Source organism: Aegilops tauschii, chromosome 4, assembly GCF_002575655.3.
Source record: "Aegilops tauschii subsp. strangulata cultivar AL8/78 chromosome 4, Aet v6.0, whole genome shotgun sequence".
Taxonomy (NCBI): Eukaryota; Viridiplantae; Streptophyta; class Magnoliopsida; order Poales; family Poaceae; genus Aegilops; species Aegilops tauschii.
Window position 1 is genome coordinate 442665853 of NC_053038.3, and position 14227 is coordinate 442680079.

At 45.0% G+C, this 14227-nt stretch overlaps 1 protein-coding gene across 1 annotated transcript; it reads left to right on the forward strand.

The window, feature by feature from the left end:
* The first annotated feature begins 11934 nt into the window (after positions 1–11934).
* LOC109743326 (uncharacterized) lies at positions 11935–13240 on the forward strand. Its single transcript, XM_020302404.4, has one exon. The coding sequence runs from the start codon at positions 12161–12163 to the stop codon at positions 12995–12997; it is 837 nt and encodes a 278-aa protein (XP_020157993.1). The 5' UTR covers positions 11935–12160; the 3' UTR covers positions 12998–13240.
* Positions 13241–14227: the final 987 nt, after the last annotated feature.

The following is a 14227-nucleotide window of genomic DNA, read 5'->3' on the forward strand; positions in this document are numbered from 1 at the left end:
CGTTGCCTTGCTTGTGCCTCCACGAGGGTAGCTTGATTGTGGCGATGACGATTGTCTTGTGCTCGACGTTGGTATTGAGGATCGATGTTGTGAAGAGGATTGCGGTTGGCTTGACGGTCTTGGCCCGCCGCTCGTCGAAGAGTGCTTGATGTCGGAGTACTTGAGCTGGAGATGGTGTCGTAGGAGTGTCGACTCGAGTGACTCCGTCTTGAGTAGGACGGCGCGGTAGAAGAGCAGTTGACCAACAAAGCACGAATCTCGTGCATTCTTGCATTGCTCTCTTGTTTTTGTTCGTCGAGCTTGTTGTCGAAGTAGTCTCTTGTACGTTGCTCGGAGAGGCGTAAGTCGGTGGCGAGATTGTCAATGCGGTCGCCCATTGCTAGTTGCTCTTGATGCAAAGCTCGTTGTGTGCCAAATAGGTGAGTCTTGGTGACGTAGGAGTTCATGTCGCCGTCTTGCTCGATGAAGAGTGGATTTGTAGAAGAACTCGGCCTATCCATCATAAGAAAGTGGAGGTGAGGAGGAAAAAGAGAGAACAAAATCAAAGTTACCTTTACCGAAGATTGTGAATGAAACAAGTACGATCCCACGTGATGCTATAATAGGAGAATTGGTACTGGGACTTGTTTCTCACACCTACAAGTAAAAGGCTTATGGAGTAGCTCGGTTAGGATGGTGGCAAAAATTTCAAGCAAATGTTAGTCAAGATATCGATAAGGTTGAGAAGTTTCACAAAAATGCAAGTAAAGCAAATAGATCAAACCCAAGGATATCACTAGGAACACACACACGGAAGATAGATGGGATCCGCACAACCAAGGGGTGAGCTCAAAATGTGCAACCACGGAAAATGCTCTTGTTGTGCGAATGCTAGAGAGACACTAGCTCGATTGCTCAAATGGGCAAGATACGCATGTGCACCAACCTATAAGAGAAACGTGCCATCTTCAATCCCAACTATGCTATGTATGCGGTGACCAAGATGATATGAGTATGCAAAATGGCTCAATGCTATTGTTTACGAGCTCTTTGTTTCTCCTCTTTTGCTTAAAAGCTTTTCTTCTTTCTCTTTTTTTTTCTCTATGCTTGATGCTCGAGCCAAGTATGATATGAGACAAGTATGTAACATATGCACGGGAGAGACTTATGGCACTAAGATGATAACACGATCACTACAGTGCACAAAAGCATGGCCCGACAATTCTCAACTCGCTAGTCTCAATGGGTAAGCAACGCAAAATGGCTCGGGTTATCAATGTAAAAGCAAAGGTGAGTGTCGTCGAGGTTACCGTCCTTTCTTACGGTTAGCGGTGAAGATGACTCCGAGGCGATGATGTCGATGTCACACGCTCCTAAGTAGCCGAAACACCTTAGGAAACAAAAATCGCAACTCAAAATCAGTCAAATGCGGAAGGTGGGTGTTTTTGTGATGATTTTTGGATGGAGTCTAAAGGTGGTGGTAATGATATATGTGGATGGGGGTGTCAAGAGCTTCCAAACGAGCTAAAGAACACGAAAAACGGACTTGGGAGGTGGAAATTATGGCCAAAATGGTGTTAGAAGTGGGCTGATTTGGGGGGGTGCGGGCACCCGGGGGTGGGAGGTGCGGGTGCCCGGGGTGGTCAGGGGAAAATGGCCCGGGGGTGCGGGTGCCCGGTGGTTCGAGGTGCGGGCACCCGGTGGTTGACGATTTGGGCAGAAAATTTGGGGGAATTGCAAAATTCCGTGGATTTCGTGGTGGGAAGGGTGGGGATTGTTGGGGAGGGGCTAGATCCACTTGCCAAACATCAAATCCATGGACCAAAACAACCAAATCTCACAAGATCCAACAAATTGCAAGAAAAAATTTTGGGGGCTATTTTTGTGGGGATTTTTGAATTTGGACGAAAAACAACATAATCAAGCTAGCAAATGGGGGGATGGGACTCCAAGATGTGAATCAACCTTGCTCATGATACCAAGATGTTGTAGGGTGAAACCCTAGAGGGGATCTTTTCACACTTGGAGGGGGGGAAGGGCAAGAACACACAAGAACACAAGAGGAAATCACTCAAACAAATCCCAATGACACATCCACTAGAATAGCATCACAAGATCCACAAGTTCACAATCACAATCAAAGGAAAGATACAATGATGATGTTCATCCCACTCCTAAGAGGTGAGGTCTTGATGGTGGTAGTCCACTCCAAGGAGGAGGTCTTGATTCCACAAGTGGATCCTCTCCAAAGAGGTCTTGATCTCCCAAGGAGGTAGGGGAAGAGCAAAGCTCACAAATATCTCATCCAAATCTATTCTATCCCTCTAATGAGCTAGGTGGGAGGTACTTATAGTCTAGGGACGAAATTAGGAGGGGGAGGGGATACAAGGGCATCAACCCAAAAAGGCATGCAGACCCTCGGAGGTGTCCGGGCACCCGGTGCAAAGGGGCCGGGCACCCGGACCGGACAGGGAGTTGGCGGAGGAGGGACGGAGGACCCGGGGGTCCAAGGCCCGGGCACCCGGTGTAGGCGCTGGCGGCTGGGCGGCTAGGGCCGGGCACCCGGGGTCCCCAAGTCCGGGCACCCAGGCGGGGGCTGGTGGCAGGCGCGGGAGGGGCCGGGCACCCGGGGTTGGCCGAGGCCTGGGGGAGGGGGCCGGGCACCCGGGGCCGGCTGGGGCGCCTCCCAGGCAGAGGCCGGGCACCCGGGGCCAAGGAGGTCGGGCACCCGGGTGTCCAGGGGCTGTGGCCCTTGCTTCTTCTCCTTCTTCTCTTCTTTCCCTTGCTTCGTGGTCGCTCGAGTCTCCATCCTCTCCTTCTCACGATCATCTTCTTGGTACCTAAGAATGAACAATGTTTCCGATGATGGTAGAATCCAATTCTCACACGAACCCAAACGAGACTCGAATAGGAAAGAAGTGACCTCGTTCTCGATGTTGCGTGCACGTGCTCTTGTCATTGGCCCTCTTGGTGCTTGCGGTGGTGATGGAGTGTCGGTGCGGGTAGTCGAGGGATGCTCCGCATCACTTAGCATACGAAGATACGATTCCATTATCACTAAACTCACATTAGTAAGGAAGGTGTTTCTTAGGGTCTTCAGAACAACACGTAGAATCATATAATTCACATAAATTCCAAGCATAGCATTGAATAGTATTAATACGATGCCATAAAAGTTTCCCTTTTTGAGATAAACGATGTCACACAAAATAAGCATGCTCATTTAATGATTTTCCCTCAACTAGGCTAGTTGGGTTTTCAGCAGGAGCACAAATGGATCGAAGATGATCCAAGTAGAAAGCTTCAATAGTATGATAGATTTTAGGTGGTTCTTCAACCATTGGTTTAGTAAGTACAACTATTTTTTTCTTGGTATTTTGCGTTTCCTACCCATAAATAAAGATAGAAAACAACTTAGAACAGAAAATAAAAATTACTTAGTGATAAAGCAAACAAGCATACACGAGAATATTCACCCCACGCTATTGCTCCCGGCAATGGCGCCAGAAAAAGGTCTTGATAACCCACAAGTATAGGGGATCAATTGTAGCCTCTTTCGATAAGTAAAAGTGTCGAACCCAATGAGGAGCTAAATGTAGAACAAATATTCCCTCAAGTTCTATCGACCACCGATACAACTCTACGCACGCTTAACGTTTGCTTTACCTAGAACAAGTATGAAACTAGAAGTACTTTGTTGGTGTGATAGGATAGGTTTGCAAGATAATAAAGAACACGTAAATAGAAACTAGGGGTTGTTTAGATAAAGACACAACTAATTTAGTTTTAGTAGAGAGCTTTTTGTCAGAAGAAAGTTATTTGTCCTCAGGCAATCGATAACTAGACCGGTAATCACTATTGCAATTTTATATGAGGGAGATGCATAAGCTAACATACTTTATCTTCTTGGATCACATGCACTTATGATTGGAACTCTAGCAAACATCCGTAACTACTAAAGATCATTCAGGTAAAACCTAACCATAGCATTAAAGTATCAAGTCCCCTTTATTCCCATACGCCATAACCCACTTATCCGTGTTTGTGTTTCTATCACTCACGCAACACAGACAATAAGCAAACCATGAACATATTGCAAACCCTACAGCGGGGATCCCTCACGCTTGCGTGACACGAAGAGCACCATAGGACAACACCAATAATAAAACATGCAACTCAAACCAATCACGATCATCAATGAACCCATTGGACAAAATGAATCTACTCAAACATCATAGGATAGCCATACATCATTGGGAAATTAATATATAGAGTTGAGCACCATGTTCAAGTAGAGATTACAGCAGGGAGAAGGGGTATTACACCGCTGCATAGAGGGGGAGAGAGTTGGTGATGACGGTGGCGAAGTTGTTTGTGTAGATTGTCGTTGCGATGATGGCTCCGACGGTGTTCCGGCGCCACCGGGAGAGAGGGGGAGAGAGCCCCCCCCCCTTCTTCTTCTTCTTCTTCTTCCTTGACCTTCCCCCTAGATGGGAGAAGGTTTCCCCTCTGGTCCTTGGCTTCCATGGCGGCAGAGGGGCGGGAGCCCCTCCGAGGTTGGATCTCTCTCCCTGTTTCCTTCTGTTTATGCGCTCCCTGATTCTGGCCTTTCACCGTTTCTTAAATTCCCGGAGATCCGTAACTCCGATTGGGCTGAAATTTTAACACGATTTTTATCCGGATATTTGCCTTCTTGCGCCAGAAGAAGGGAACCAACCGCCTTATGGGGTGGCCACAAGGACCAGGGGCGCGCCCTCCATCCTTGTGGGCCCCTCGAGCATCGTCTCACGTTGATTCTTTTTCCCAAAAATCACATATATTCCAAAAAAAATCTCCGTAAGTTTTTATCGCGTTTGGACTCCGTTTGATATGGATATTCTATGAAACAAAAAACATGCAACAAACAGGAACTGACACTGGGCACTGGATCAATATGTTAGTCCCAAAAATAGTATATAAAAAGTTGCCAAAAGTATGTGAAAGTGGTCGAATATTGGCATGGAACAATAAAAATATAGATATGACGGAGACGTATCAATGATCACTTAATTTCACAAAAAAGTAGATGCTACTTCTTAAGCTCGCGTTGGTTTTTCCCTTGAAGAGAGGAAAGGATGATGCGCAAATTAGAGATAAGTATTTCCCTCAGTTAAGAAAACCAAGGTATCAGTCCAGTAGGAGAAACACGCAAGTCCCCAATATATGCAACTACACAAACAATCAAACACTTGCACCCAACGCAAAAAAGGGGTTGTCAATCCCTTCACGGTCACTTGCAAATGTGAGATCTGATAGAGATAGATATAAAATATTACTAAAACGTAAAAGTAAATAAATTACAGCAAGGTATTTTTGGTATTTTTGGTATATAGATCTGAAAATATATGAAGGAAAATAGACCCGGGGGTCATAGGTTTCACAGGCTTCTCTGTTGAAGGAAAATAATACGGTGGATGAACAAATTACCGTGGAGCAATTAATAGAAAAGCGCAAAGTTATGACGATATCCAAGGCAATGATTATGAATATAGGCATCACGTCCATGTCAAGTAGACCGACTCTTGCCTGCATCTACTACTTACTCCACACATCGACCGCTATCCAGCATGCATCTAGAGTATTAAGTTCATAAAGAACGGAGTAACACCTTAAGTAAGATAACATGATGTAGAGGGATAAACTCAAGCAATATAATGAAAACCCCATATTTTTATCCTTGATGGCAACAATACAATACGTGTCTCGCTACCCTACTTTGTCACTGGGTGAAATCACGCAAGATTGAAACCCAAAACTAAGCACCTCTCCCATTGCAAAAAAGAAACCAATCTAGTTGGCCGAACCAAACCAATAATTCGAAGAGAAATACAAAGATATCAAATCATGCATATAAGAATTCAGAGAATATTCAAATAATATTCGTAGATAAGCTGATCATAAATCCACAATTCATCGATCTCGACAAACACACCGCAAAAGAAGATTACATCGGATAGGTCTCCAAGAACATCGAGGAGAACATGGTATTGAGAATCAAAGAGAGAGAAGAAGACATCTAGCTACTAGCTATGCACCCGTAGGTCTGTGGTAAACTACTCACGCTTCATCGGAAGGGCAATAGGGTTGATGTAGATGCCCTCCGTGATCGAATCCCCCTCGGGCAGGATGCCGAAAAGGCCCCAAGATGAGATCTCACGGGAACAGAAGGTTATGGCGGCGGAAAAGTATTTTGGTGGACGCTTCTGGTGGTTTGGGAATATTTGGGAATTTATAGACCGAAGAATAGGGTTAGAGGAGCTCCGAGGGACCCACAAGGTAGGGGGCTCCCCCTCCCCCCTGGGGCGCGCCTTGCACCCTTGCTGTCGCCTCAGGACTCTTCTGACTTGGTTTCCAAGTACTACGTGTGTCCTCTGGTCCAATAAAAATCATCCTAAAGTTTTATTTCGTTTGAACTCTGTTTGATATTCTTTTTCTGCAAAACTCAAAAACAAGGAAAAATAGAAACTGACACTGGGCTCTAGGTTAATAAGTTAGTCCCAAAAATAATATAAAATAGCATATTAATGCATATAAAACATACAAAACAGATAATATACTAGCATGGAACAATCAAAAATTGTAGATACGCTGGAGACGTATCATTAGACAACTTAGAAATAGGGTCCGATCAAATCTATTACGACCAAGCTTTTAAATCTATGCCGATACGACCGATATATAGGCCAATATATCAGTTTTCGGGCTCTACTGATATAAATATAATATATTATTTTGTAAATATCAGCTTCGCCCATATCATCCGATATGGCCCAAATTATCAATTGATATGGCCGATATGTGACCCAGTCTACCCACTATTATAGACGGTAGGTCGGTGAACACAATTTTGTATCAGAAAGCAATGAAAAAAAGAATAAATATTTACAACTTCATTGTATATTAAAGTCATGCATAATTTTTTGTGGATACACATATATTACATATTTTTTTCTAATACTAGAGAAAGGATTTTGTGAATTTGTCTCAAATAGTTTCTTAATTACCAAGTCCATAAACTTGGAATCTAAAGTTGTTGTGCTAGAGCATTGGAATCATACATTTTACTTTTACTGAAAAATAATGAAAAACATTGAAAAAAATCCAGATATCTTTTCTCTGATATATCTTACATATCGTCCGATATATCACCCGATATCCGACATTCAGTATGTTGAAGCCAAACATATACGTACCTGATATACAATATTAACTTTACTCGCGACGCCATAAGTTTTACACTCCCACAGTCGCATCCGGGATATTCTTTTCCAACATTGCTTAAGCTTATAGTGCAACCATTCACATGAAAGAAACATGAATCCTAAATTTTTAAATATGTGTGTTGGATGGTTTTCAATTACTACCTCCATCCTGGTTTATTAATCCCCATTGTATTCTGTGCCAAACTTTGACCTTAAATTTAACTAACAAAATATTAATGCATGTCATAAAAAATAATATACTGGAAACTATTTTTGGTGACATGCATTAATATTTTGTTAGTTAAATCTCTAGTCAAAATTTGACAGAAAATAGAAAGGGGACTTATAAACCAGGACGAAGGTAGTATGATTTACTTTATTATAGCTAGGTTATGTTTGCGGTGATTTTTTTCCTTAAATTGCTGACAAAAATAGCTACAGTCATGACAAATGGTTTATAATCCAGTATATCCTAGAAAATACATTAACAATAAGGATGGATATATCTTTTCTATTTTCATGTTAACCTGGATGAGGTATCCAAACTATGTGTTGTTCCGATTGCACCAAAAATCGTTACCAATACAATGAAACATGTAAAAAGGGTTTAACTAGACGAGTTTAACATGATTTACCACATTAAAATTGTAACATGAAGTGAGTTTTTATCAAACTATAGTATTCATTAACTAAAGAACCATAAATTATTTCTTAAAGGGGGGTTGTAAATTGAAGAGCCTAAAATTACATTCTAGATAAATGCAATAATTTAGGAAAGCTGTTTAGCAACTTAAAATAATTTTTTTCTAGGTAGGTTCATACCATCCAAGTATCCATCATTTTCTAACTTTAATTTCATTTTTTAGTTTTCCACCGTGATGTTTCGACAAAAGGTACCGATGGAATGGGATAAATCATAATGATTGGATGTTTATTGAAATGCTTAAAATTCTGATAACTTTTTTTCTTCAGAAAATAATACTCCCTCCGTTAAATAAGTGTCACAAATTTGGTACAAAGTGTGCTGACTTTGTACCGAAACCGCGACATTTATTTTAAAACGGAGGGAGTAGTAAACAACATAGAGATAATCTCCAGATGAAAGTAGCAACTACTCTATCAAATCAATCACGATGCCATCGTTTTAGAACCACATTTGAATCGTGGATGCCATTTTCCAATAATAATTAAGTTAGCTACTCCTCTATAACACTAAGCTCCCTAGTTTTAAAAAGTCCACACTCAGTTGAAGTCTTCAATTAAAATTGGGTCACTTGATTTTGACCGGGTCAACAATTTCTCAAAGCTTTATCATTCAATTCTTCTATACTATTCATCATGCTTCCTATATTTTTAGGGCCTCATAATTAATTAAGGTATTCAATTTAGAACTGGGTCCTCCGATTTTGACCGGGTCAACATTTCTCAAGCTCTCTAATTCAATTCTTTTAATTGACTATGTTTTTAAATTTTGAAGCTCTTTCATTCAACCGAGGCATTCAATTTTGATTTCGTTTACAATTTTTACCGAGTCAATGATTTTTCAAATCAATCAGCAGCAATCGACCTATAAAAATATATGAATCCCGCGGACCCTCCCACCACCTAGAAAAAAGAAGTGCCACCGTGTGATATTGTAGCATCAATATAGTATGCAACCACCGACACATAAATTTTCCCACATAAATATAGGTTGGTTAGCGGATAACACAGAATCACATCACGAAAGGCCCACCAAATCACCGTATTATAAATAAAAATAAAACACACTCTATCATCTGCCCACCCGCCAAACTAAATATTCTATCAGTTATAAAATATAAGGGGCACTACTTTGACTAAGTTCAGAGAAAAAATATCGACATCCACAATATTAAACAAAAAAAGTATGGAAATTCATTTCGTGATGAATCTAAAATACCGATTTGATATTATGGATTTTGATATATTTCTCTACAAATTTGATCAAACTTAAAATGTTTGACTTTTCAAAAAAGTAATACACCTTATATTTTGAAATTGAGTTATTATTTTCTTAAGAAACCTAACAACAAGAACGACACAGTAAAGCGCACAATCCTTCTAGTCTAGTATGATGATGGACCTTTCTATGTTGTAAGATTTGACTAGACCCTTGTAGACCTTTCTTTAGAGTATGCCTTATAAATTTTAATTCAACTGTAATCCTTAGAAATTAAATATGAATGTAGTCTTTCGAGGAAAAAAAACAATGCTACCAAAATTCCTATGGTTTATCTTCATGTGTCCTGAATTCCATAGAAATGTCAATGTGCAATGTACCTTTGTCTACACTTTATTTTTTAGGTCGAGACGCTACATATTTTCCATCTATCCAATAACTGCTTCAGTAATTTATTGTACGCATTCGGCCAAGTTTTAGTGGGTTTTTATTTAATTGTCTTTCATTCCCGCGATTCAAAAAGATTCTAACATAGTTACATTGAGTTGGTCCCTTCTCAAAGCTAATACTAATAGAGAACCAAGCAGTGCTTGCACGATTAACAGTAGTAATCATACAACCAATTATATTTTCAGGTTTGATGTCTTGTGTGCGCGTTGATAATAGACGACTTAGAGGTTAAGAATAGACGTCCATGGTCCTTTTCTCAATCTTTAAGACCTCTTTGATTCGTAGGATTTTAAAAATACGGGAATAGAAAAAAACACAGGATCGAAATGTTATGCTCATCTCAATCCTTTATGAGTGCGGGTTATTTGATTGCATCATGGGAGAAACATAGAATTCTTTCGTAGAGATTTGAGTGGAGGCTAGAAATCCTATGGGAACTGGTATAAAAAATTCCTAAAGAAATTCATATAGGATTCAATCATATGAATCAAATAACCAGCATAGAAAAAATTCCTAAGGGCATCTCCAACACCGACTCTCAAACAACCCGCGTACGCCCGGATCATGCGGTCCGAACGTGTTGTGTCATCCAACGCAGGCCTATATCAGTCAGCAGGCGGTCCGAAAGTACTTTTTCCCGCAAACCGGAGACAAACTAGGAGGGCTTTGCTAGCGTCAGGACTGCTGTCACGCCCGCGTCTGACCGCCCTGGCCCATCAAAAAACCCCTCTCTCGCCCCCGGTGCCAGCTGGCCACATTTATGTCGTTGTAGAGCGGCCGTTCCGCATTGATGTCGGCCCTGAGCGAACGCAACCTCTCACAGCACTGGTATTGAAGCGGCGCGTCGCCCCAGAGAGCGCCGCCCGCTGCACGTCCAGCTGAACACGCCTCCTCGCCGCATTCATACGACCAGAGACTGCTCGCCTTCCTCCATTAAACTCGCGCATGTGCCGAGGATTCTACTCCGGCCACACGTCCGTTCGCGAGCCGCCCGTTGTTAAACACAACGCCCGTTGGCTCCCCCTCCCCCCTCTATTTAAACGATGCCAGCCGCCGGGCAAAAATCGCACCACACTCCGCTCCCATCTACTCCTTGCACACCATTTTCTCCACAATCTCCATGGCATCCTGCTAGCAGGAATGAGTTCTCCGACATGAAACCTGGCCGGGTGGCCCGTCGAGCACGCCAGACATGAGCCAAACAACTCTCTGCTCCACCTCCCTCGATGCTCTAGGTCGTCGCAGGCCAGCTCGAGGAGGCAGAAGCTCCAAGCCGGCGCATCGTTCAGCACCTCGCTGCTCCAAGGCAGCTCGCCGAGGAGTGGCGAGTTGTTCCAGGCTAGCATGCCGGGGACCACAGTGGCACAGGCATCATGGTTGTCGTGGACAACGCTGTGTCGCACCACACCTCCCGTGCCTGCGGCCGCGCCATCCACCGTCAACGTTTGCGTAATCGCACCTTGCTGGCGGAGAAAGAAGCCGGCTTCATGGAGATCAACGAGGCGGTATCCAGCACGTCCGTGCCCGCCGCCATCATCGAGGAGAAGTAGAACGTGGGAGGCCGCCGCTGCTTGGGTCCCATGAAGGCCACCGCCGAGGCGACGCCGTCGTACACAACCGGTGTCTTGCCCGGTGGCAGGCCATCGTCATTCCCCTCCCCTACGGCTGAAGCACATCCCATCGGTTCCACTCCGATGAGCAGCGCTGCCGAACATGGGGAAGCGAGCCACCCTTTGTGCTGAAGCATATACCTCCAGGGCTCACACAGCAGTAGGATGAGCGGGCTGCCGGACATGAGCAAGACAATGGAGATCCGCGGCCGATCGTAGACTAGTCAAGAGTATACGTGTTGTGGGAATGGATATCTGCCGGCGCCGCCCGTAAACTAGTTTTACCTTAGTCCGGTGTAGTTTTAGTTACAAAATGTCCAAAATGTAATGAATTTCATTCGGTTTATTTTGAATCCGTCGTGTTTGCATGAATTTCGTCCGGTTAGTTTCAATAGTGGTTGAAATGTATGCGGGGAGCGTTGGATGGCTTGCTCCCGCATCAGTGCCCGTAGACTGGTCCCCCATACTGGAGCAAATTTACGGGTGAGTGTTGAAGATGCCCTAAGGATCTAATCAACTAAATTTCATATGAAAATCTTTTAAATCAAAGGAGCCCTTAAACTCCATGAAACGAGTTTCAGTAATGCTATAAGTTTGTCTGCAATGGTGTGTATTTGTGCGCCTCACAATTGAGCATTTCTCGTGGAATAAGTCAAATTCACACCATCGTAGAACAATTTCGCTACATAAGTATGTCCATTTTTTTAACAAGGCTCCACATCAGTATTTGCATGGAGTACTCCACAAACGCAGTCGCTGCCACTGATCATTTCCCACCCAGCTCCACACCAATAAAACCATGCCCCTCTTTCGCTTGCCTTGCCGGCTCCTCCCGAGTCCTGACCTCCTCCAACCCCAACCCCCACCCTCGCGTCACACATTTCGCACTATAAACCGCCGATCCCAGCCTCATTTACGCCACAACACACTGCACCGGCCGTGCGCGCTGCTCGTCACCCATGGCCAAGCGCCTCTTCCATTCTTGCCGCTCCCCGTCCGCCGCCGCCGTGGTCACCCCGGCCACCAACCTCCTCGCCAAGCACCACTCGCCGGCCTTCACACCCCCCGCAGGCGGATGCTGTCCGCGCGGCCTCACTCACCGGCGGCCGCTGCCGCCGGAGACCTGCAGCGCCAGGGGCTGCGCTGCCGACTACACTGCAGACGACCTCCCTCCGGCCCGCGGAACGCCCGCCTACCGCTGGCTGAAGAGCTCTCACTGGCACGTCATCGAGGCCGCCACCGACGGCGACGACACGCCTCGCCTCAAGATCGACGCGCGGCGCCGGCTGCGGCGCTCCCGGCGCCGCCGCCGGCTCCACCGCAAGGCGGCCATTGAGAGCCTGTCGTCCGGCGACAGCGGGTGGTTCAGCAGCAGCGAGGAGCCGAGCGCGTACAGCAGCCGCAGCGTCGAGGCGGAGGCGACGCTGGTCACGTCCACCGCGACGGAGACCTCGTCGGGGGTGAGCGGGAGCTCCGGCGTCGCGGCGGCCGCCGCGGCGGAGGCGGTGGTGGCCGGGAGCTTCGCGGTGGTGAAGCGCTCGGACGACCCCCGGGCCGACTTCCGGCTGTCCATGGCGGAGATGGTGGTGGGCCGCGGCATCTACGACGCCGACGGGCTGGAGCGCCTGCTGCGGTGCTTCCTGGCGCTGAACGACCAGCGCCACCGCCGCGACATCGTCGACGCCTTCGGCGACGTGTGGGAGGCCGTGTTCGCCAGCCCACTGCCGCACGGCGCCGTCACCTCCGCGCCTGCCGCGAGCTGCCGCGCGGCCGCTGCAGGGGCGCCTCGTCAGTAGGAGTGCAGAGCACGCATGGCCACCCTGTAAAATGTGATTATGTGTAGTACATGTGGTAGACTAGACGTACGTATGTAAATTACTGCTCTATGTTCTTTCTTGTTTGGGTTTGCGGCAGCGGCCTCCTTCCGGTTGCTTGCATGCCACTTCATCTTTGCAGTGTGGAAATGGGCGCGACTACTCGATCAGATGTAATAGGACGTGAACAGGGAGCGTCTCTCTGCACACATGCCTATTTCTCGATCTCAGCTCGCAGGTCTCGGCCTAGCCATCTCTTCTCAGAATTCTGTAAAAATCTTAGTTGCTCTGGTGAATCGTATTTTACTACATCCTCCAATTGGGTTTTCCAGTTTCATTTTGGAAAATGCTCACTATCTACCTACGCTTCTTGCTCTTCTATTTTTGTTTAATTTTTTTTACCACAGAACTCATTTTGTGTGGCATGAAAAGGTGTAGCGCAGTAGTACCACACGACTCGAGGAAATAGACCTAGTACCTGTTGGATTGTTTGTCTCTTCATTTATTGGCGATTTTGCAGCCATGATCGGGGACAGCGATAAGCCATTTGACCCAAAGTGATGTGATGTTGCACCCCTAGATTAGACATGGACAAACAAAGAGGCCAATCCCCAAAGTGGTTTCAAATAGTTTCGGCACAGTAGGGCCTATTTTGGTTCAAACGAATTCTATAGGATTTTCAGAGGATTCGCAATTTTTTCTACATTGGTTCTTTGATTTATAACATTGGATTCCACAAGAAATTTTTATACGCAACTTTTGTACTGCATTTCATAGGAAAGATAACCTCCATTTCAATCTTTTTTCTATAATTCCTTTATTTTTCTGTGACATCAAACACTCCTTACTAATCCTGTAAAATTCAAGTGGGCATGCCACTTCAATCCTGTATTATTTCCATCCCTACATTTTCTATATCCTGCGAATCAAAGAGGCACTGTATATTTGGCATACGGAGTACTAGCTATTCTTGGCGCTTTGCTAAACTGACGATAGATTATGTATGCTTGACGGCTAAGTCTGTACTGCACGCATGGACATTATCCAGATCCGGAGATCATTCAATCTCCCGAAAAAGTCTGTAGTAGAAAGAAAGCAAACAGTTGATGTGATATGATTTGATGCGACCTACATTTACAGAGGACTGGCCTGCACTGCACCCTTGCGCATAGAGTTTGAAGATCTCAAAGCGCCTTTATTCACGCTTCCCTT

What these genes read in the sequence shown, in the direction of transcription:
- LOC109743326 (XM_020302404.4), top strand. Translation starts at nt 12,161, where the DNA reads ATGGCCAAGCGCCTCTTCCATTCTTGCCGCTCCCCGTCCGCCGCCGCC.